The 24,100-nt window shown below is 49.1% G+C and overlaps 1 protein-coding gene across 2 annotated transcripts in view; it reads right to left on the bottom strand.

The window, feature by feature from the left end:
- ATG7 (autophagy related 7) overlaps positions 1–24,100 on the bottom strand; it is a 270,663-nt gene that overhangs the window by 167,675 nt on the left and 78,888 nt on the right. For both annotated transcript variants that reach the window (XM_044300563.1, XM_044300564.1), the window contains 3 exons: positions 14,321–14,436; positions 8,900–8,975; positions 6,620–6,700 (listed from right to left, as the gene is read on the bottom strand). In XM_044300563.1, coding sequence (XP_044156498.1) covers positions 6,620–6,700; positions 8,900–8,975; positions 14,321–14,436 — 273 coding nt within the window. The remainder of the gene's footprint in view (positions 1–6,619; positions 6,701–8,899; positions 8,976–14,320; positions 14,437–24,100) is intronic.

Here is a 24,100-nt window from a genome sequence, read left to right as displayed (position 1 = left end):
GCGTTCCAAAGTTATTACCGCATAAACTGACATGTCAGATCTGATAAAATGGGGCTCCGGCATTTGGTCCAAACTGGCTGTCTCTTGAAGAGGTTAATCCAGGGCGTGGCCTAACCTTCATGGAGTGAGGACGTGCTTCCCTTCAGCTCCGGCTCCATCCGTGTGATATCCTGGGCATCCTGGTCCACCGTGAGAACTTCTGGAGAGCGGTGGGTCCCTCCGGTGGCCGTCCATCTCCGGAGCTGTTCTGGGCCTCGTTCGTCTTCATCCTCCCCGGTGGCTGGCGGTGCGGCCTAGGTCCTCGGCTGCGGCGGTGAGCGGGCGCCATCTTGGGAGCGGGACTGGCCTGCAGAGGAAGCCGACGGAGCGGTGGGTCACTTACCTGGCCGGGGTCCCTGCGGCGTCTTCGGTGAGTCGGCCTGTGTCTCTCCAGGGCAGGGCGGCCCTCTCTGTTCCGGTGGTCGGCAGGTCGGGGGCGGGCGCTCAGCTCTGCAGCTCTCCGGCTCTTCTCCCATCACTGGACTCCTGCGGCTGTGGCTCTGGCTCCTTTGCTGTGAATTGAAGAGGGATCCCACCTGAAGCTCTGGAAGAGAATAACCCCAGGAACTCACCGATAAGGTACTGCTGTGACGCCCTGTGCCATACTCCAGGGTTCAGTACTCAGGGGGACTCTTCCTTAGCTGGAAAGGGCGCCTGGATTAACCCTTCGGGGCTCTGCCTGCCTTCAGTGTGCCACTGGGCCTTACCCCTTTATACACCATTTAAGGGGACCCTCCTTTAGCCCAGCGCGGGGGGGTGCCGGGATTAACTCCTTCTGTACTCCATCTGTTCCCTGTTCCACCTGGAGAACCTGCATCAGAACCCTATAGGCCTTATAACTACTACTCTTCATGGGCCGGAGAACCGGGGGTGCTGGTAACCCGCAACTGGTTAAATTGTCTGCTGACGCAATGAGCCAGACGGAGGAAAAGGGGGTGGGGAACAACCCTGAAAGAGAACAGGTTGATTTGAGTAAAATAATGGCGGCCATTACAACCTGCCAATCCACACTCACGATCAAAATTGACCATTTGCAGTCTGATATCACCTGCCTTAGACAGGACATTGACAAGATCCGTGAGAGGACCACAGAAGTAGAAAGGCGACTAGGTGAGGTGGAAGATGTGGCCCATTCCGGCAGCAATATGGTGCGTACCCTGCAGCAGCAGGTCAAATCACTGATGGCGAAAGTAGATGATGCCGAAAACCGCAATAGAAGGAATAATATCCGTATACTGGGAATCCCTGAAAAGGCAGAAGGGACAACACCAGAACTTTTTGCTGAGCAATTCATCAAGAAATGTCTTGACCCTATTCAACTCTCCTCGACGTTTGTGGTGGAACGTGCCCACAGGATCCCTACCAGATCTCCGCCTCCAGGAGCTCCTCCGCGTCCTTTTATCCTGAAAGTCTTGAATTATCGGGACCGTGATACAATTTTGGCGACAGCGCGGAGAATGCAGGAGATTCGATTTGAGAACTCCAGATTGTCCTTCTATCCGGACTTCTCCTCTGAGGTTCAGCGGCAGAGAAGGCAATTTACGGCAGTGAGGGCCCGCCTGAGGGGCAAAGAAATCCGGTATGCCATGCTCTACCCGGCAAAGCTGCGTGTGCAGGATGGGGAATCCGTCCGATTCTTTACAACGGCGGAGGAGGCTTCGGAGTGGTTGGACGGTCTGGGATGAACTAGGCCTGCTAAAAGTGGGGTCCAGCTTTAGTGACTTCACGGATGCCGGTTCTTTCCTTGGTTTATAATGGCCGGAGCTGGGGCGCTTAGTCCCTTATCTCATCTCTGGCTCTGTTGCACTTGAAGTGCGTTTTCGAGACTGTTCCACGTCTCTAATTTAGCAACGGACTGCTACTGTTAGTTAGTTGGGGATCTGGGCTCAGATAGGTTGGGTGGTCTGGGCAGGGAGGGGGAATGTTGTTGAAGGGGCTTTATTACCAGTTAGTGGGTTACCTAATTGAACCTGCTTTTTCAATGTTTCTGTTTGTATGTTTTGTCTTGTGGTGTGTATGTGAGCATGATTGGCCCTGTGGTCCTGGTCGCCCTCCGCCGCCCGAGGTAGGTTCTGTCACGTGATGGCTAACTGTACTTTTATCTCCTGGAATGTGCGAGGGCTCAATGATAAGGTCAAACGCTCTCTCGTTTTTAACTTTCTTAGGAAATTTTCTCCAGATGTATTATTGTTACAGGAGACGCACCTGATGGGACAGAAAACCTTGGCGTTGAAGAAGCCGTGGATTGGCTGGTCATACCACGCGGTATATAGCAACCGGGCAAGGGGGGTGTCGCTATTGGTGGCTAGATCTGTTCCCTTTCAGTTACATGCGGTCCAGACTGACCCTCTGGGGAGGTATGTCATTGTGCATGCGTCTATCAGAGGTAAGGACTATATTGTGGCTGGGGTTTATGTCCCTCCTCCGTTTCAGAGAAGTTTTTTGGACGACCTGATGGGCAAGATTGCGACCTTTCCTGTTGCTCCCTTGCTCATTATGGGCGACTTTAACTCAGTCCTGGATCCTTTGTTGGACAGACTGTACCCCCACGCTTCGCATAGTAATGCGTTGGCTCAATGGGCGGAAGGAAACGCTCTCTCTGAGGTCTGGAGACACCTACATCCCGGGGTTCGCCAATTTTCATGCCATTCAGCTTCTTATGACTCATTGTCTAGGATTGACCTTGTTTTTGTGGACAGGAATTTGTTGCCGTGGATGTCTAAGGTGGAATATCTTCCCAGGGGTATATCTGACCATGCCCCGCTGTTGGTGTCCCTGAGAATCCCGGTTGGGCTTCCCTTTAAACTCTGGCGTCTTAATCCGCGCTGGCTGGAGGTACTTCCGGTGTCTTGGGCCGCTACGGAAGGGGCAAAGGAATACTGGGAGACTAATGGGGGGTCCTCAGACCCGCTGACTGAATGGGACGCTTTCAAGGCGGTTCAAAGGGGAGTTATAGTGCAGGCAATTGCGACACATAGAAAGGAGCTGGTGGCTACTAGGAATAAGCTAGAAAACGAGGTGACATCTGCTGAAATGGTTTTCTCTCAGGATCCCAAGTCTGATAATCGTACTAGATGGGAGGAGGCGCAGCGTAATCTCCGTCTTCACCTAGTTGAGTTTACTCAAAAGAGGTTACTGTGTCAGAGGCAGGTAGTATTTGCTGAGGGAGACAAGAATGGGAGAACTTTAGCCTTCCTGGCCAGAACTGAGGCCCCACAGACGGTGGTGACTTGTATTGTTAATGACGAGGGGGAGTCCTTTTCTCGACCGGAGGATGTTTGTTCGCAGTTTGCTAGGTACTACACGGACTTGTATGACAGTAAACTGGCCTTGGGTGAAGGAGATATAAGGGATTACTTAAGGAAGATTAAGGTCACTCCTCTTTCACCGACGGACAAGGCCTATTTGGACATGCCCCTGGATGTGCTGGAAGTTAAGGCAGCGATTGAGAGTATGTCAGTGGGCAGATCGCCTGGGCCAGATGGGCTTCCGGTGGAATGGTATAAGTTGGATCTGGAAAAGCAGAGTGAGAGGTTGTATAAGCTCTTCGCACATGCTTTCGAATGTAATAAATTGCCTGACTCCATGATGGAAGCCACGATTGTGGTTATACATAAATCGGGGCGTCCACCGGAAAGCTGCAGCTCGTACAGACCGATCTCCCTGCTTAACGTGGATGTAAAAGTACTAGCTAAGCTTCTGGCGAGAAGATTGAGGGAGGTTATCTTGTCTGTAATTGACCCGGACCAGTCGGGGTTTATGCCTGGGAAAACGACGGACATTAACCTACGGAGACTCTTTACTAATCTACAGGTTACTCATGACAATGCAGGGTCTCGAGCTATCGCCTCTCTAGACAATGAGAAAGCGTTTGACTCGGTTGAATGGCACTTTATATGGCAGACGCTCGACCATTTGGGGTTCCCGTCCTCCTTTGTTAAATGGATTAAGTTGTTATATCAGGCCCCGAAGGCCCGAGTGCGGGTGAACGGGTATTTATCGGAATCCTTTGCCCTTCATAGGGGGACCAGACAAGGGTGTCCTCTATCCCCAATGCTGTTTGCTCTAGTTATGGAGCCCCTGACGAGACTAGTAAATGCCTCTCAGCTAATAGAAGGGTGGACAATTGCGGGGATAGAGGAGAAGATATCGCTATATGCGGATGACCTTTTAGTGTACCTGGCGGATACGGGTCCCTCCTTGGAAGCCCTGTTGGACATTATAGATGGGTTTGGGAGGTTCTCCGGTCTCAGAGTGAACTGGGGTAAGTCCAGCCTCTGTCTGGTTGATGAGGAAGCGGGGGAGGGGATTTCTCCGCTGTCGAGTCTGAGGGTGGTGGAACAATTTGTCTACCTGGGTGTGAGAGTCCATCGAGATACAAACAGATTCTACCAACTGAATATTATGCCGGCGGTCCAGCAAGTATCCCGAAAGCTGGATGTGTGGACTAGTCTCCCTCTCACTTTGATGGGCAGGGTGAATTTGGTAAAGATGTCTGTGTTACCCAAGCTTCTATACCTCTATAGGGCGGCCCCGGTGACATTGCCGCAATCTCACTTTGACCATTTGGACAGATTGATCTCTCCCTTCTTGTGGGGTGGCCGACCTCCTAGACTGGCGAGACGGACACTGAAGACCCTGTACACGCGGGGAGGCCTGAGACTCCCAGACTTCCGGGTATACTATGCTGCTGCACAGTTGGTGTATGCTGCATGGTGGATAAGAGCAGACGCGAATAACCCAGCGGTGGTACTGGAGGCTGCCTTGGCGGGATCTTACGAGTCTCTGGCCAATCTGGTGTATAGGGGGGGAGGTGACTTGGTCCTATACTATACTAAAGCTATGGCGGTGGTGGTGTCTATATGGAAACGATGGGTGGTGACGCATTGGGAAAAGGATGAGGGAGAAGTCTGGTCTCCATATATGCCTTTGTGGAAGAATAACCGTTTGAAGGAGCTATTTCATTTGTCGGACTTCGAGTTCTGGGCCAAGGCGGGTCTTAAGTATCTCACCCAGTTGTATGTTAATGGGGTCTTTAGCGACTTTGTGGCCTTAAGGAGACAGTTCAACCTGCCAAATACGTGTTTTTATAGATATCTCCAGTTGAGACATGCATGCACTATTCAATTCCGGTCTCTGACTCTTGCTCTACAGTGCGGCCCGCTGGAATCTGTGGCTAGAAGGGTACATTTGCTTAAGCCCATTTCCTTATTCTATTTAGAAATAATGACAATGCAGGAATCTCCGCTCTCTCGCTCGTTTGAGCACTGGAGGGCTGATATTCCGGAGCTCGAAGCGGTGCACTTGGAGGAACTGTCGGGGACATGGAAATCCGCTGTGATAAGCGCGAGGGACCAGGTAATCCAGTTGAAGTGGATGCACAGGGTATATCTTACCCCGGTGCGGTTGTACCGTATGGCTCAACTTCCAGACCCCTCTTGCACCAGATGCGGGGTGGAAAGGGGCACCTTCTTTCACATGGTCTGGGAATGCCCAATTATATATTGCTTTTGGCAGAAAGTTTGTGATTTTATGGTGTCCAGGCTGGGGCTCCCCGGGATTCTGTCTCCATCAGTGTGTTTGCTGGGATTGGTGCGGGACGCCGACCCATCTAAATATGGAAGAATGCTTCTGCGTCTACTAATGTTTTATGGACGGAAAACTATCCTTCTACACTGGAAGCCTCCTAAGGTTCCCTCCTTGGATTCCTGGGTGCAATTGATTAATGCAGATCTCCAGTTTTACAAATTGACCTACGCAGCCAGAGGGGTTCCGGGACGGTTTGACCTTATTTGGGGGCTATGGATTCAGGCACAGGCGACCACTTGAGACTCCTGGCTTTGGAAAAGGGGGGGGGGGGATTCTGGTATCACAGGGTGAGTGAATGTGTGTGTGAGTGTGTTCTCTCAGTCAAACATATATGTGGAAGATATCACTTGATCCTTGGAATATGCTAAAGTACGTTTTGCATTCGCGGAAATGTATTCCCCGCATATTGGAATTGTATACTGTAATTCTTCTAATGCACTGAGATGAGTCTGTATCTATTGTGGTTTGGTCTTTTCTAATGTTCTGTTATGACCTTTAAAACTGCATAAATAAACACTTTTAAAAAAAGAGGTTAATCCAGCCCTCGGGTCTCTCGATGACAGTGTTTGGACACTGCAATTTACAACTAATTTTTTAGGTACCAGGATATATTGAGAGTGCAACAGTAGGGGCTCATGCATACAAAACGTGTGTGCCCTAGCCTTATGCCCAGTTTGCGGATGTGGACCCGTTCACTTGAATGGTTCCGCAATCCGCAAGATTCAGTCCGCACTGCAAAAAAATAGAACATGTTCTATTTTTTTTTCTGTACGGAAGCACGGACCTTAATCCCACGAAAGCGCTCCGTTGTACTTCCGCTCCCTATCTTGCGGATCAATTCAAGTCTGTATCCGTGATACGGAGGGCATATGTCCAGAGCCCATATATTGAGGACCGCTGTTCGTGTGCAGGAGCCCTAGGTCGTAAAGACTTGAGAAGAAAGATAACTGATGCTGAAGCCATGAGTTAAAATCGAAATGCAGCACATTACCTTTAGAGAACAGGCTGTACACTTGTCAAACGCAAGGCTTACAGGCAAAACATTGTCAAATCTTGACAAAAATCCTCGGATCTGGAAAAAAATAATTATAATAAATAAAAACATCATTTTCCTAATGTGACTGATGATATGATTATCCCTGTAGATTGAATGTGAGCAGTGGACTGATAAAGATAAATGAAACCATAGCGCCACCTAGTGTACGAAATTCAGAATGCACTTCTGAAATTTTATTGTAAAGGTAATTTGTCACTAGTGTCAGGCTGCTCTATCTAAAGGCAGGATAAACCTGTCATAGATACTTCAGCAAAGCACTGGGTCACTTACTTGAACTAAGACAGCCATTTTGCTAAAATCTGTATTGAACAGCTCCAGCATGACCCCCGTGCTGATAGGTACAATACAGCGCACATGCTCAGGAGTCCTCCTGTTCATAAGCTCCCAGCATTCCCTGCTGCTGATTACTATAGGTAAAGGGGCGGTCAGTCAGTGGCGGAGGTGGGCAGAGCAAAGAAATCATGAATATAAGGACTCCTGAGTTTGTGCGCTGTATTGAGCCTATGCTAGCCCTTGGCTCACTCTGGAGCTGTTCAATACAGATTTTAGCAACATGGCTGGGTTAATTCAAGAAAGTGACCCAGCATCCGTCACCAGGTCATGCAACAGTCAGGTAGGACAGCACCTTTGCTGTATATTCCCTGAGATTTCAAGTTTATTCATTGAAGGAGTCCTCAATAGTCATGAGCTGAAAAGCTAACCTTACCCCATCCACTGATTGACAGCTTTCTCCCTATACACCAGGGATCATCAACCTCTGGAACTCCAGGTGTTCTGAAACCACAACTCCCAGAATACTCCATTCACATCTATGAGCGTTAGAAGATCCCTGCTATACACATTACAGACAGAATGCTGGAATCAGAATTCCAGAGAGGGCGGTGCGCCTGTCCCCCACCCCAGAGAGGGCGGTGCGCCTGTCCCCCACCCCAGAGAGGGCGGTGCGCCTGTCCCCCACCCCAGAGAGGGCGGTGCGCCTGTCCCCCACCCCAGAGAGGGCGGTGCGCCTGTCCCCCACCCCAGAGAGGGCGGTGCGCCTGTCCCCCACCCCAGAGAGGGCGGTGCGCCTGTCCCCCACCCCAGAGAGGGCGGTGCGCCTGTCCCCCACCCCAGAGAGGGCGGTGCGCCTGTCCCCCACCCCAGAGAGGGCGGTGCGCCTGTCCCCCACCCCAGAGAGGGCGGTGCGCCTGTCCCCCACCCCAGAGAGGGCGGTGCGCCTGTCCCCCACCCCAGAGAGGGCGGTGCGCCTGTCCCCCACCCCAGAGAGGGCGGTGCGCCTGTCCCCCACCCCAGAGAGGGCGGTGCGCCTGTCCCCCACCCCAGAGAGGGCGGTGCGCCTGTCCCCCACCCCAGAGAGGGCGGTGCGCCTGTCCCCCACCCCAGAGAGGGCGGTGCGCCTGTCCCCCACCCCAGAGAGGGCGGTGCGCCTGTCCCCCACCCCAGAGAGGGCGGTGCGCCTGTCCCCCACCCCAGAGAGGGCGGTGCGCCTGTCCCCCACCCCAGAGAGGGCGGTGCGCCTGTCCCCCACCCCAGAGAGGGCGGTGCGCCTGTCCCCCACCCCAGAGAGGGCGGTGCGCCTGTCCCCCACCCCAGAGAGGGCGGTGCGCCTGTCCCCCACCCCAGAGAGGGCGGTGCGCCTGTCCCCCACCCCAGAGAGGGCGGTGCGCCTGTCCCCCACCCCAGAGAGGGCGGTGCGCCTGTCCCCCACCCCAGAGAGGGCGGTGCGCCTGTCCCCCACCCCAGAGAGGGCGGTGCGCCTGTCCCCCACCCCAGAGAGGGCAGTGCGTCTGTCACCACCTCAGAGAAGGCAGTGCGTCTGTCACCACCTCAGAGAAGGCAGTGCGTCTGTCACCACCTCAGAGAAGGCAGTGCGTCTGTCACCACCTCAGAGAAGGCAGTGCATCTGTCACCACCTCAGAGAAGGCAGTGCGTCTGTCACCACCTCAGAGAAGGCAGTGCGTCTGTTCCTACCTTAGAGAGGGCAGCGCTCGGCTATTCTCGGCAGCCCTATAGAAATAGATTGAGGGAGGTGTGCATGCGTGGTCTGTCCTCCATGACTTTCCAGGCTCCGTTTGTGAGATATGTGTGGGTCCCAGAGGTGGGACCTGCACGTATGAGACAATGGGAGCATATCCAAGCAATATTCCCCCATTGTCTCAGATGACAACCCCTTTAAGCCCAATTAGTGTATGCAGAAAACAAAATACAAATTACCTGATGTGGAACAAGACCCAAGGAAGTTGGGGGCTCATTCATCCGATCGTCACTGCTATTTGCCACAGCATAACCTCTGAGAAGATAACATAACAAAAAGACAACTTGTGTATTAAAATGACAAAATATATTTTATCTGGGTACATACATAGTCAGAATTGGGGGTGGATAGCAGCAGGGACCAGAGCAGCATTGAAATGGCAGTGGTGGAGGATAAGTGCGGTCACGTGCGCCTCTGCAGCCTGGCCTCAGAGGTGACGTGTTCCCAAGTGGCACCTTGGGGAGACATCACCACTGAGGCAAGTCATTGGCTGAAGTCGTGCATGTGAATCCATCCTAGTGGAAGTTGACAGACAGGGACTGCTTTCCATTCAGAATGCAGTACGATAAAACTGATCAGTTTTTTTCCGGTATTGAGCCCCTGGGACGGAACTCAATACCGGAAAACTTTGACGCTAGTGTGAAAGTACCCTTAGGCTTATTTGCCCCAGAACATGTGCAGAAAATTACTTGACGTCCCTCTTCTCACTGGTAGTTTAGTCGCCGGTACTTCATAATCGTTCTAAAAATGATTAAAACAGAAAAAGGAACCGCAGTCTCTAAAGATGAAGTCACGAGAACACTGCATGTATAATTAAGCCCTTAAAAGGTTCTCCAGGATTTAACAATAGATCTATCCTTAGGATTTCAGATTAGCAGGGGGTCCGACACTCCACATCCCCGCCGATCAGCTGTTCAGAGGCAGCTCCACAAATAGGCACCATATCTACACAGCAATGTCCATTGTTCAGCGGATAGATCTGTTTTCTGCAGCGCTGTACATCACAGAATGGCTTGTATTAAGCGAGTGCCCTGATGGACAGTCATGACACGGAGATCTTAGGGGCGCAAGAGTTGTGTCCGCACTACCACCTTGGACGCCTGGCATTCACCGACAACCAGGATCCCACTATAAAAGCGAGGCTCAGAGATGATTCCAAAGTAGATAGAAAGGCTGAGCACTCTGCCAATGGACCACACAAGGACTATTCAAAAATATATTACATTTATTACACCAATATATAGATCCAAACAATATATATCCAAACAATAAAAATATATCAAAAATACACACTTTTTTTTTTTTATGTTAAAATCATACAAATTGAGAGCATAAATGTTTAAATATGCAATGGCGTGCAAAACGTTTTCCACGCCATTGCATATTTAAACATTTATGCTCTCAATTTGTATGATTTTAACATTTAAAAAAAAAATTATTGCTAAATTTTATTGTGTATTTTTGATATATTTTTTGTTTGGATATATATTGTTTGGATCTATATATTGGTGTAATAAATTTAATATATTTTTGAATAGTCCTTGTGTGGTCCATTGGGAGAGTGCTCAGCCTTTCTATCTACTTTGCATTTTCCTTTTTTGACTGGGTGAGGCAAATAGGCTTAGTAGCACATATTCATAGTTACAGGCGGTAGAGAGCCACCATATTCTACATACTATTCAGAGATGATTCCAACCCTGTTTAATCCCCTAAGTGAGACCGGATGTAAGTCTCAGTCTAAGGGTGCGGTCCGCAAAAACGTGGATCTGCAAAAAATACAGATTACGTCTGTGTTGCATCCATTTATTTGCAGATTCATTGTAACGATGCCTAACCTTGTTCGCAAAATGGACAAGAATAGGACATGCCCTAATTTTTTTGTGGGGCTACGGCACAGACATATGAAAGCGGACAGCACACTGTGTGCTGTCCGCATTTCTGCAGGTACATTGAAATGAGTGGGTCCGCATCTTATCCGCAAAAAATGCTGAGTGAATGCGGACCAAAAACATGGTCATGTGAATGGGGCCTAACTGTACACACAGTAGGTAAACTGTTGCCATAGATGCCAGCTCAGCACTAAAAGAGCTAAAACGCAGCAAGCAACAAGATCTGAGAGAAATCAACAGAATGTAATAACCACTTAGACAGTTAAGATCAGTTTTGGCCAAAATATTGTGCTCCCCACCTCTGTAGATAACATTAATAAAATATTACATTTTGGAGACAGCTTGCCTCTTCCCAAAGCACTCAGACAGTTTGGATCTGATACGCGCCTCTCCATCTGTTCTGCAGTATACCCCCAAAAGTGTCCTCCAGTTCTCTGGAATGCCCTAATTCCTAATCTTCTCCATTGCCCACAACTTCCTCCGCTAGAGCCTAATCCATCATCCAACTGTATTCACCACACCCCATGCACTCAGAAGCATTAACAATATCGGCTGTTTCATACACCTTTATAGCTACTCGCCTATTTTATTGTACCTACAGTGGATATAAAAAGTCTACACACCCCTGCTGAAATATCAGGTTTCTGTGATGTAAAAAAATAGGACAAAGATAAATAATTTCAGAACTTTTCCCACCTTTAATGTGACCTATAAACTGTACAACTCAATTGAAAAACAAACTGAAATCTTTTAGGTAGAGGGAAGAAAAAATATAAAAATAAAATAATATGATTGCATAAGTGTGCACAGCCTTAAACGAATAATTTGTTGAAGCACCTTTTGATTGTATTACAGCACTCAGTCTTCTTGGGTATGAGTCTATCAGCATGGCACATTTTGACTTGGCAAGATTTGCTCACTCTTCTTTTCAAAAACATTCCAAATCTGTCAGATTGCGAGGGCATCTCCTGTGCACAGCCCTCTTCAGATCACCCAACAGATTTTCAATCGGATTCAGGTCTGGGCTCTGGCTGGGTCATTCCAAAACTTTAATCTTCTCCTGGTGAAGCCATTCCTTTGTTGATTTGGATGTATGCTTTGGGTCGTTGTCATGCTGAAAGATGAAGTTCCTCTTCATGTTCAGCTTTCTAGCAGAAGCCTGAAGGTTTTGTGCCAATATTGACTGGTATTTGGAACTGTTCATAATTCCCTCTAGCTTAACTAAGGCCCCAGTTCCAGCTGAAGAAAAACAGCCCCTTGGCATGATGCTGCCACCACCATGCTTCACTGTGGGTATGGTGATCTTTTGGTTATGTGCAGTGTTGTTTTTGGCCCAAACATATCTCTTGGAATTATGGTCAAAAAGTTAAACCTTGGTTTCATCAGACCATAACACCTTTTCCCACCTGCTTTTGGGAGACCTCAGATGTGTTTTTGCAAAATGTATCCTGGCTTGGATGTTTAAGAAAAGGTTTTCGTCTTGCCACTCTACCCCATAGCCCAGACATATGAAGAATACGGGAGATTGTTGTCACATGTACCACACAGCCAGTACTTGCCAGATATTCCTGCAGCTCCTTTAATGTTGCTGTAGGCCTCTTGGTGGCCTCCCAGACCCGTTTTCTTCTTGTCTTTTCATCATTTTTGGAGGGACGTCCAGTTCTTGGTAATGTCACTGTTGTGCCATATTTTCTCCACTTGATGATGACTGTCTTCACTGTGTTCCATGGTATATCTAATGCCTTGGAAATTCTTTTGTACCCTTCTCCTGACTGATACCTTCTAACAATGAGATCCCTCTGATGCTTTGGAAGCTCTCTGTGGACCATGGCTTTTGCTGTGGGATGCGACTAAGAAAATTTCAGGAAAGACCAACTAGAGCAGCTGAACTGTATTTGGGGTTAATCAGAGACACTTTAAATCATGGCAGGTGTATGTTGACTCCTATTTAACATCATTTTGAATGTGATTGCTTAATTCTGAACACAGCTACATCCCCAGTTTGTTTTTCAATTGAGTGGTACAGTTTACAGGTCACATTAAAGGTGGAAAAAGTTCTGAAATGATTTATCTTTGTCTCATTTCTTTTACAGCACAGAAACCTGACATTTTAACAGGCGTGTAGACCTTTTATATCCACTGTATGAAACTGGCTGACCTGTTACATGTGCGCTTGGAAGCTGAAGACATCTGTGTTGGCCCCATGTTCATACATATGTGCCCACATTGCTGAAAAAAATAGTGTTTTAATATATGCAAAATGAGCCTCTAGAAGCAATGGGGGCGTTGTCATTACACCTAGAGGCTCAGCTCTCTCTGCACTTTGGCTGACAGGGCCAGGCAGGCGTGATCACATTTACACTGGCTGGCCCTGTCAATCAAAGGTAGTGTCGGTTGCAGAGAGAGCAGAGCCTCTAGGTGTAACGGCAACACCCCCATTGCTCCTAGAGGCTCACTTGCATATATTAAAACACCGTTTTTCTCAGCAAAGGGGGCACATATGAACATGCCCTTTAAGATAGCTGGGCCATTGTACAACACAAGCAATTTTTGCCTTTTGTGTCACCCCCCCTATTTTCTTATAGATTGCAAGCCCTTGTGAGCAGGGATCTTGCTCCTGTTTTAATTGTTAACTTGTTTCTTGCTATGTAATGTATGATCTTGTTTATACAATGAACTCTCTGATTGTAAGGCGCTGCGGAATATGTTGGCGCTGTATAAAGAATATTATAATTATTATTATTACAACCGTGCTTTTAGTTCACTTCAATGGGAGATGAGCTGCAGTACCCTGGCACGGCCACTACACGGAGATCAGACCTGTGCTTCTAGCTCTATTCTCTGTGTCAGTTCCGGCACCGATGGCTGCATCTGCAAACAGCGGATCATGGGGAGGTTGCGGGTCCAAGCCCTCCCCCCTCCCAATTTTAAACTGATGACCTATCCAAAGTATAGGTCATCAACATCTAGAACCCAGCAAACCACTTTATTCAGTAAATTAAAGGTTATGTACTGTAAATCTTTGCTACATCTTTTTAATGGTCCTACGGCATAAGATAAGATTTTTTCCTCCCAGAAGTGGATGTTAAATGCTTCTATTATGGAAACACTCAGTAGTATTGCAGGACCGGGGAGCGCTCCTTGTGCTGGCTCTGTACTTACTGCTTCCTGGATTAACCAGCGCGGCAAGGCACCTGTGCTAACCACTGAGCCACCGTGCTGCCCGATATATATACTTTTAATTTACCATGTAATTAATTGGATATTCTACTCTTAGGCATTTATGGCATATCCATCTCAAGGATCCTCACTCATTTACCATGTATAAGTGGAGCATTGGTGTATTTCTTACTCGGATGCTCCCCCTTGCCTTGCTCTGCACCGCAAAGGACAAGGGCATTTTCTTTACTACTGGTGAAGTTCCAGGCTTCACATGGGAATGCTGTAAAATGATAATTATCTATCTGGGGATGTATACACTATACTTTTTTGCCCTCAACTGATGCTGCAAATTCAGCTGTGGACTAGCTGCACTCAAGGCTAATCTGCATGTGGACACCAGTGGTGGAAAATATCCACAGCTGTATGAACCACAACGTGGATTACTATTTGAAACATTGGTGATCATACCTAAAAGAATAAGATTAAGAATAAGACTAGAATACCTCTTTAATATAATGTGTAGGTAAAAAAAATAAGGTTTCAGCTTACCCTTCAGGATGCTGTAAAACGGACACCATAAGTTCCACTGCCAATGCACCAGCTATCATGGAAAGACCGGGCCGGCTCACAGTACACTGCTGATCCAGAGTGCGGTCTCTAGTGGACTATATAAAAAAAAAAAAGAAAAAAAAAAAGGGGTTCAAGACCAGACCATTTACTTTCCTTCATGACCAGACCCATTTACTATTTTTTTTTTTGTATGCGTTTTTCAACTTTTTTTCAGTTCAGTTTTACAAATATTTTTTCATCCTTTTTCGGTGACACATAGGACTCTATTTTTTTGTCATTTTATTGTATTTTTTTCTTTAATATTGGGAAAAAAAGTTTGTTTTTTCATTTTTTTTTTCTTCCTTTTATTAGCACAAAATGCAAGTAAAAAAAAGGAGATTTTTGTATAACTTACCAGTAAAATCTCTTTCTCGCTCTTCATTGGGGGACACAGAGACCTTGACCTTAGACCTTGGGTATAGCTATGTCCTCTAGGAGGCGTTGACACTAGATAAAGCTGTTAGCTCCTCCCCTGGTAGCTATACCCCCTCCAGCCTGGAGAGAGAGCTTCAGTTTGTGAGAAGCAGTAGGAGAAGCAAGCCAACAAAGAAAAAACACAGAACACCAACCATGGCAAGGACCCAACAGGCTCAAACCATCAACTGCCACAACTGTGACCAAACAACAATACTGGGTGGGTGCTGTGTCCCCCAATGAAGAGCGAGAAAGAGATTTTACTGGTAAGTTATACAAAAATCTCCTTTTCTCGCCCATATTCATTGGGGGACACAGAGACCTTGGGATGTCCAAGAGCAGTCCACAAGGGGGGGGAAAGAAACACAGACCCACGGAGCCATCGCCCCTGCAGGCAACAGAAAACTGCTGCCTGCAAGACCAAGCCTCCAGAGGCGGTGCCCGCCGATGCATAAGCATGCACTAGGCAAAGATTTGTGAATGAGCGGAGGAGGGCAGTAGCCGCCCCGCACAACTGCGGCTGAACCCTGAACCATCCGAGCCCAAGAGCGCTAACCCCTCTGGTGAAAGGAGCCGCAACACTGAAGGGTGGAACCCTGTCCCGGGGACAGAAGTTCAAACCAATGCAGACGTGCAATTGACACCCTGGAGGCCGCCAATGTTATGCGAGGACCCTCCGGAAAGACAAAACCAAGGCGAGCACGTACGCCGGAAGGAACTGGAGGCTGACAAATAAACAGTCAGAGCCCTGACAACGGCCAAACGACCCAACACCTGTTCCTGAGGGTGTGAAGGGGAGGTACGCAGTGATTGAAGGCCAGATTCTACATCGAGATGAAAATCAGAGATCACCGTCGGGAGAAAGGAAGAACGACCCCAGGAAAGCTCCTACCCCTGGCAAAACCAGGACAGGTTCAAGGGGAGAATTCCGGAGTGCTAAAAAGACCAAGGTCTGATCCCAAGGCGGTAAAAGGAGGACGGCATGGAGGAACCGTACGGCTATTCCCAGTAGGAAGGAATTGAGGACCCTGGGTGGGTCAGAGGACGCTGGAAGGCCACACAGTGCCGAACCTACCCAGCTACGGAAGTGGTCCACCAATGTCCCCCCGAGCCGACCGGGTGTGACGGGAGACTGAGAAGCTGCCTGAATGAGGCATGCCCAACCGCAAGCCAGGAATCAACACATTGGATAGTCAAAGGTAGTGACGATATGAGAATCATAGACGGAAGAACTCCGTTAGCGACCGTGTAACGACGGTGTAGCAAAACCGCTTGACGGAAGCAAACAACCAAACCAAGATTAGAGAAAAACTTCTGCCTTAAGGAGGAAGAAGAGAAGGGGAGTCCCGTCCCAGGAACAAAACTCCATCAACAGACGCGACAGCACCCCCGCACATCCTGGCGTGGGGAGTCTCATAGTCTAGCCACGGAATGCGTAGCGAAAAGGCATGACTACATCGGACAGACATGCCGACACCAGTCAAGTATCGAGAGGTAGAGGTACACACCGGTAGCGCGCCCAGGACCAACGGTAGGAGTCACCTGTAGAAGGAGGAATACAGGAACGCCACAGGCCAACAGTCGTTCCGGAACGAGACCGAAAGAAAAAGAAAAAACCACAGAACCAAAAACCCTGCATCACATAGATGAGGGGGAGTAGCAACAGAGGAACCACCAAGGTTTGCGGAATGGCCGTGAACCCCAAGCCAGAGAAGGAAGAACGGAAAGAAAAGGGGGAAGGACGAAGTCCGTTCCCCATCCGAGACTAGCAGTATACAGAAGTAGCCACCGGATGAAGCAGGGATGCCATACCCCGCCAAGGAGGAGCCTATGCAGCGCACGCCACCGAATATGGAGACAGAAGAATCCGTCAACTGACGAAGGAGCCGTACAGGAGGAGCCAGATTACGCAATGGCTACTACAGGACCCCCATACCGTAGAGGAATCCGGTAGAAGCCACGGTACCATACCGCCCCAGGGAAGGAGAGCTAACTTTAAACGCTCCACCCGGGAAGGGCGCTGAACAGGAACAACTGCCCAGCAAGCGTCAGGGTAGAACCCCTACCTGATGGAATGCCCCACTGTAGCGACTGCGAACGCTAGTACCCGCACAGGCTGAATAGGCTGCAAGCTAAACCAGAGTGCCAACCCAAACACTTCCCACAACAGGAATGGTGGAAGAGAGTAAGGAGTCAGTGTAACACTTGGCCCGTCGGCACACAAACCAGATATGTGCAATGGTGTACGCACCACTACTGATGCGGACAACACCGTTCCCGATTGGGACAATGGAAACCCATAGAGATGGGAGCCCCTAGGACACAAGTGGGTTTGGGCAGGAGATATAATCCTGCCCAAAACCAGCTCCAAGGAACACAAGGAGGAATAGCCACGTATGCACTGGCGGAACCCATATAGTACTAGAGTAAGTGTACCGAGCACCGTCAAGTACCAACTGTCGCCACGCCCCCAATGAAATAAGCGCAGGCACCTAGAGCCGTGGCGCCGTTGAATTGCAGAATCCGAAGATGTACAGATACTCCCCCGCTAGTGATCACTAACGAAAGAGGGTAAGGCAAGTAGTAAGAACAATGACGCGCAACACTCCGCCTAAGGAAGGATAGTGCGACAGTCGGACCGTATCCAAACTGGTGCCACAGGCAGACACTCCACCAGAAGGGGGGTTAATATCCACGGTGAAAACTAGTGCATATGGCAATCCTGTACCCTATGGGAGAGCAATTAGCACCCGAGACAGGAGGTAATGGATACAGTACCCCTAGTGACCAGTGAGAATGGAATCGCTCCACCAATGGAAGGAGCAAATGAACACGGCAGGCACAGAACCCAGTGGAGGTACAATTCCACCACCTACAGAAGGTGGAATGCACTGAAAATAGTGTTATTGTACCTAGTCCACCCATGGCAGGGGACAAGTATAAAGGTGAACACCGTATCGTAGTGGTGCAACGATACCGCCTAAGGAAGGGGGTAATGCCCACGACAAGTGCCGCTGGCCACCGTAGACTCAACCTAAGGAGATTGATTCGGATTCACGTCAAGGCCCGAATCAATGATACTCCTCACCCCCCCCTTCGGGCGGACCCACTCCCGTGAGAGAGGGTGCACCCGAGCGTGACCCTGGGAGGAAGAGAGGGGGTGTGGAGATATCGAGGAAAAGACGACCTGCTGTGGTCCGCTTGCGCGCAGGTATATGCATTAGAAAATCGCCCCCAGCAGTCGCGGACTGCGCAGTTGGGGCTCATCAACCAAACTACCTGGGGGTGGATTGGGAACAGAGGTCCCGTATACAAAAAAGGAACCCGCGGAAAATTATCAACCAAACAACCCTAGAGGGTGGATTGGGAATTTCCAGTCTTTTCCCCCCACTGGAATCGCGCAGGTGGGGAATTATCAACCAAACGACCCCATGGGGTGGATTGGGAATTCCAGAGGTTCTCCACAGTATGGCTCAGGTAGAGAATATCGACCAAACGGCACCGGAGGACGGATTGGGATCCCGCAGAGATCCTTAACTGAATTGCGCAGGTGGAGAATTACGGGAATACTTCAGCTGTCCTCCTGTGAGTTGCGAAGGTGGAGAGTTATCAACCAAACGACCCCAGAGGGTGGAATGGGAATTCCAGAGGTTCTCCGCTGTATTGAGCAGGCGGAGAATTATAACCAAACAACCCCGGAGGGTGGATTAGGAATTGTGGAGGCTCTCCGCTATATCGAACAGGTGGATAACTACCAACCAAACGACCCAGGAGGGTGGAATGGGAATTCCAGAGGTTCTCCGCTGTATTGAGCCGGTGGAGAATTATCAACCAAACGACCCCAGAGGGTGAATTGGGAATTGCGGAGGCTCTCCACTGTATTGAACAGGTGGAGAATTATCAACCAAACGACCCCGGAGGGTGGAATGGGAGTTCCAGAGGCTCTCCGCTGTATTGAGCAGGTGGAGAATCATGACCAATGACCCCGGAGGGTGGATTGGTAACTGCAGCGGTCCTGAACTGCATTGCACCGGAGGACAGAAGCAACCAAGCTTCCCCTGAGGGTGGGTTGGAAACTGTCAGAGGTCCTCCACTGGACTACGCAGGTGGAGGATTATCAACCAAACGGCCCAGAGGGCGGAGTGGGAAACTACGGTAAGAGAGGTCGTCACATGTCCGGGGCAGGACACGGGCCCATTTTTGTGCCGCACAGTCAGAGTGGACATGACTGAGGGGAGTAGGGCCTGAATGGAAGTAGACATTTATTTCCAGCCTCATTTAACTTTTTTTTTTTTTTTTTTTTTTTAAACTGGTCTGCCTAGCCTCAAGTGGATAATTGGCAGGAAGGGGTTAACAGTGCAATAAGCAATTTTATTGTTCCCAGGCCATCCAACCCCTGATAATCCGGAACTGGCCCAACAGAAGTGGCTGGCCGGAAAGGGTTAACCAATAACGACATTAGGTCCAGGGGCGGTGCTGATGGGGGCGGGGCAGCGGCAGCTAGGCGGGAATAATTCGCGCCAGCCCGCCACCCTCCCCCTCTGAGTCGCGGCCTAGCAGGTCGCGAAACCAGGGCCTAAGTACCGATGCACAGCCACCCCGGACCCTGCCCCTCTGTACTGAAGTCAGCCGGAGGGTGGAGGGAGGGACCGGAGCGGAGCGCGACACACATCCCGCCTGAGAAGCCGCACCGCGGCCGGGATGACAACAGGGGAAGGAAGCCTATAGGCCCCAAGAGAAGCAGGGGCCTAAATTTGCAGCGGCGCCCGGAGGACCGGGATGTTCACCCCGCGGCCGGAATCGTGACAGCCGGAGGACCTTGTTAAGTAAGTGCCACTCGGCGCGAGACTACCGCAAGGGGTCAGATGTCTTCCAGAGGTTCTCCGCAAACGACCCCGGAGGGTGCGCGAACAGCCAGGGGCGTTAACCCTTTCGGAGCTGCGTGCGTGACGCCTGCTCCCGAAAGAATAATTAAAGGATACTGCAGCCAGAGACGGACTGCGCCCAGTCTTTCGCCGGAGGTGCCCGGGGGGAAGATACAGTAACCCTCTAAGAGCCGGAAACAGTCGGCCTAGAGGGCAAGTGAAGGGGGGACCGCGTGTCGCATGGCGCCCGCCGGATTAACCCCTTCTCTCTTAGGGGTCTTGTCATAGTTGACTAAAGCCCCCTGGCCGTTAACCATAGGGCGACCCAGGCTGTCAAAGATGGAGGGAGGGGGAAGAGGTCTTCATACTCACCTAGCCCCATGTACTCACCTCTCTCATCCTCTTCTCTTCACCCTCCCGAAGTGGACCCTCAAGGTCACCTTTTCCAGCAGGGTCACCTCCTCAGCAGCTGGCACCGGAGTGGCAGGCGTCTGGTATGGCGGGAGGGTCTTCTCTTTGGCGGACCTAGGTGACCCCTTGGCTGGCGGGATGCAGGGGAGCGAGGCTGCCCTGGTCCACTTTTTCTTCTGTGGGGGAGGCAGCAGTGCGGAATCGGCACTGGCGCAACTCGACCCCGGGAGAACAGGGAGGCGAGGCGACCCTGTTGTCCCATCTGAAAAGGAAGGAAAAAAATAAAATCTTCAGGAGATCCCTGCAGAGCAGGGAGGTCTTGCCTCCTATTGACACTAGAGAAAAAACTGAAGCTCTCTCTCCAGGCTGGAGGGGGTATAGCTACCAGGGGAGGAGCTAACAGCTTTATCTAGTGTCAACGCCTCCTAGAGGACATAGCTATACCCAAGGTCTAAGGTCAAGGTCTCTGTGTCCCCCAATGAATATGGGCGAGAAATAAATATATAAATATATAATATATATATATATATATATATATATATATATATTAGTTAATTATGTGCTCTTTCCAAAATGGTAATTATTATATAGGAGTGTATGGGTTGTTTGCCAGGGGTGGGATTAAAAGCTGCGATGTGACGTATGGTGGTCATTTAGTAATTTTTTTTTGTTTATTTTACCTGTAAAAGGTCAAGGTCATACAAGAGGGGGACATTTAGCATCACAATTTTTGTATTGCTGATTTCATCTGTAAGGCTAGGTCTACACGACGACAATAAGTCGCGCGACAAATAGGGCACAACTACACTGTGACATTTTGTCGCACCAATGTCGCGTGACAATTGTTGTAGTAATAGTCTATGGTGTCGCAATGAGACATGCTGCGACTGCGACACGACAGTCGCAGCGCGACACCATAGACTACCATTATAAAAATTGTCACGTGACATTGGTGTGACAAAATGTCATGCAACAAATGTCGTCATGTAGACCTAGCCTCACTGTGGCTGCCATAATAGCTCCAGTTACATTGGGAATATAGCCACCAGTCGCTATAATGCTGTAGAGCCTCACTGTCAAATGATCTTGGTCTGCCAAGACCCAGCAGCTTGTGCAGATATCCGGCCCCCAGTGATCACATGATCGCTAGGACTTGAGCAGGAATTGTCAGTATTGCTGCTTCTTGATCTCTAAAGACCATGCTCATTAAATGGTGCGTATACAGTGATGAAGACGTCAAGGATGGTAGGAAAATTTTCCCTGCCTTCTCTATGCGGAGTCAGGCTGTCACTGACAGTGGGCCTCCCACTGCTGCAGCTGTACGATTACAGAGCATCATTTAACTTTGGAAGGACATTCAGGAACATCTTTGCAGAGTTAAAGGGGTTGTGCCAAGTTTTGATGTTGCCCCCTATCTACAAGTTAGGGGATAACTAACTAATCTTTTGGGGCCTGATCACTGGAGCCCCCACTAATCCTGAGAACAGGGTCCACTTCTCATAACTCGATGGAGCAGCAGGTCAAGCACGCGGCCCGCCTTTCCACTCATTCTGTATGGGGTGCCAGAAATAGACCTGTACAGCGCTCTGCTATCCCCGATGCCCTGATAGAGAATGATTATAGAGGCAGGGCACATGCTCGACCCGCTGCTCCATCACACTGGAGGGAATGGGACCTCCGTTCTTGGGATTGGTAGAGGGCCCAGTGGTCAGCCACCAAGTGATCAGTTAGTTACCCCCTATCCTGTGGTAGTCCAGAAGTGGTTAACTATAAAGTTAAAACTTATAAAGAAAATCATTTGGTGGTACCATACATTAAAAGGTTTACTGGTAAACAATTGTTGATAGAATTCTGTCCCAATGGCATCTTCTGACTGATATGTGCAAAGTAGATTTCCCCTTTAACTACATAAAACATAGGTTTCTTTGGTCCGATTTTTGTCATCTTCCCCTTTGAAGAGCCATAACCTTTTTAGTTTTCCACCGACTTGTTTTCTGGCAGAATGAGTTGTATATTTAAATGCCACTATTGCAGTACATATAACGCATTGTATAGCTTTCAGTCATTTTTGGGCGGTACAGGGTGACGAAGCACAGCAATTCCACCATTGTTTTTAATAGCATTACAACCTTCACCATGCATTATTATAAGTGAAATGATCACCTTTTTCTGTAGGTCATTATGATTCAGAAAATACCAAATTTATATACATTATTTAATATTCTTGCACAATAAAAATGAAAATAAAAAATAAAAAATATAAATCGAGTAATGCATTCAAATTACTAATAACTTCATCAGAGCGGTGTGATGGCTTGTTTTTTGCAGCTGGACTTGTGAGTTTCATTGATAACAAAAGCAGCAATGTTGGAATTTTTTACAGTGTTCACTGTGCAGGATTAGGCCCCCTGCACACGGCCGTGTTTCACAGCCGTGTGCGGGCCGTGGAACCGCGGCCTGGATCCCTCCTGAGAGCAGGAGCGCACGGCGTCACTGGTTGCTATGACGCCGTGCGCTCCCTGCTGCCGCCGCAATACAGTAATACACTGGTATGATCTATACCAGTGTATTACTGTACTGTGCCGGCAGCAGGGAGCGCACGGCGTCATAGCAACCAGTGACGCCGTGCGCTCCTGCTCTCAGGAGGGATCCAGGCCGCGGTTCCACGGCCCGCACACGGCTGTGAAACACGGCAGTGTGCATGGGGCCTTATACTGTATTCATTTAGAAATAGAAACTTTTTCCTTTTTTTACGTCCCTATATACCTCTGTATTACAGTGTATTATGTGTTTCAGAGTAAAACTGACAGATAGCATATTAGGCCTTGCCTTAAGCAGGGCCTATTAGGCTTCCATACTGTGAGGCCCTAAAGGCAAATTTTAGGCCCTGGGCTGCTGTAGAAACTCATCTGTATCCCATTATTGTATTGGGCATAGGGCTAGGGGAAGAAATAGGGTGAGAGAATGAGCCTGCTCCCTCACTCTAATCACTTAGATGCCAAGGTCAGCATTAACTACAGCATGTAAGGGCTAAAATGGGTCGGATGGGAGTATAACACAGCTGACGCCTGCAGAGCGTCTGTGCCATCACCGCATCGATGACTCACACTAACTACCCTCCTTACGTGATGGCACAGGGTGGGATGGATTAAAGAGGCGCTCCTATCCGATTTTTACTGTTAGGATATGCAATAACATTGTAATTGTTGTGGATCTGTCCCAAGCTAATCTCAAGAACGATCCCTGCTTGTCTCCTACACTGCAGGAGACCAGGCCGCCATGCAGGGAACTACACAGTCAAGTCACATTATTATTATGACTTCCGATGTCGGCAGTGCGTAGTTCATAAAGCAAGTCACGTCTCGTGAGCTGGCTTGGTGGGTATATAAGGTATGCGATAGGCTTTCTGAAAACATATTCATTTTTGCAGTCATGGGTAAGAGGGATGACAGAGTTGCACAAAGGGGTAATTACTGACTTTCAGGCCAAGGGTGGCATTATTTCGGAAACCGTGCAGTTTGTGAACTGTGGTGAATGTGTTTCGTGAGTGGCAAAATGGTACCATTGCGAATAAGTGACGTGGAAACTACAGAGCATCACGTGCCATTGATGTGAGAGGTGAACTTCAGCTACTACATTGTGCTAGGGTGGACTGTCAAGCTGCAGTGGAGCAGTTTACCACCAAAATGAACCAGGGGGCTACCAGACATGTGTCAAACAGTTCAGCAAACCCTACTGCGTATGGGGCTTCGAAGAAGACAGGTGGTCACTGCACATCTGCTAACAAAGTTGAACTGTCAGAAAAGGCTACCATTTTTGTGTCAGCATCGTTATTTTACCCTCACTGATTGTAAAAGGGTTGCCTTCTCCGATGAGTCATGTTTTCTGCTTCATTGAACAGTTGGATGTAGGTGCGTCAGGCGAGAAACATTGGAGAGCAAACACCCTGCAACCATTGCTGTATGAACATAAGCTTGTGGTGGCAACATTATGGTCTGGGGAATGTTTTTGTGGCTCTCTCTTGGCCCAC

This window comes from Bufo gargarizans, chromosome 7 (genome assembly GCF_014858855.1).
Source record: "Bufo gargarizans isolate SCDJY-AF-19 chromosome 7, ASM1485885v1, whole genome shotgun sequence".
Taxonomy (NCBI): domain Eukaryota; kingdom Metazoa; phylum Chordata; class Amphibia; order Anura; family Bufonidae; genus Bufo; species Bufo gargarizans.
The sequence above is the reverse complement of the archived record's forward strand: the minus strand, read 5'-3'. Positions and strand labels throughout refer to the sequence as shown.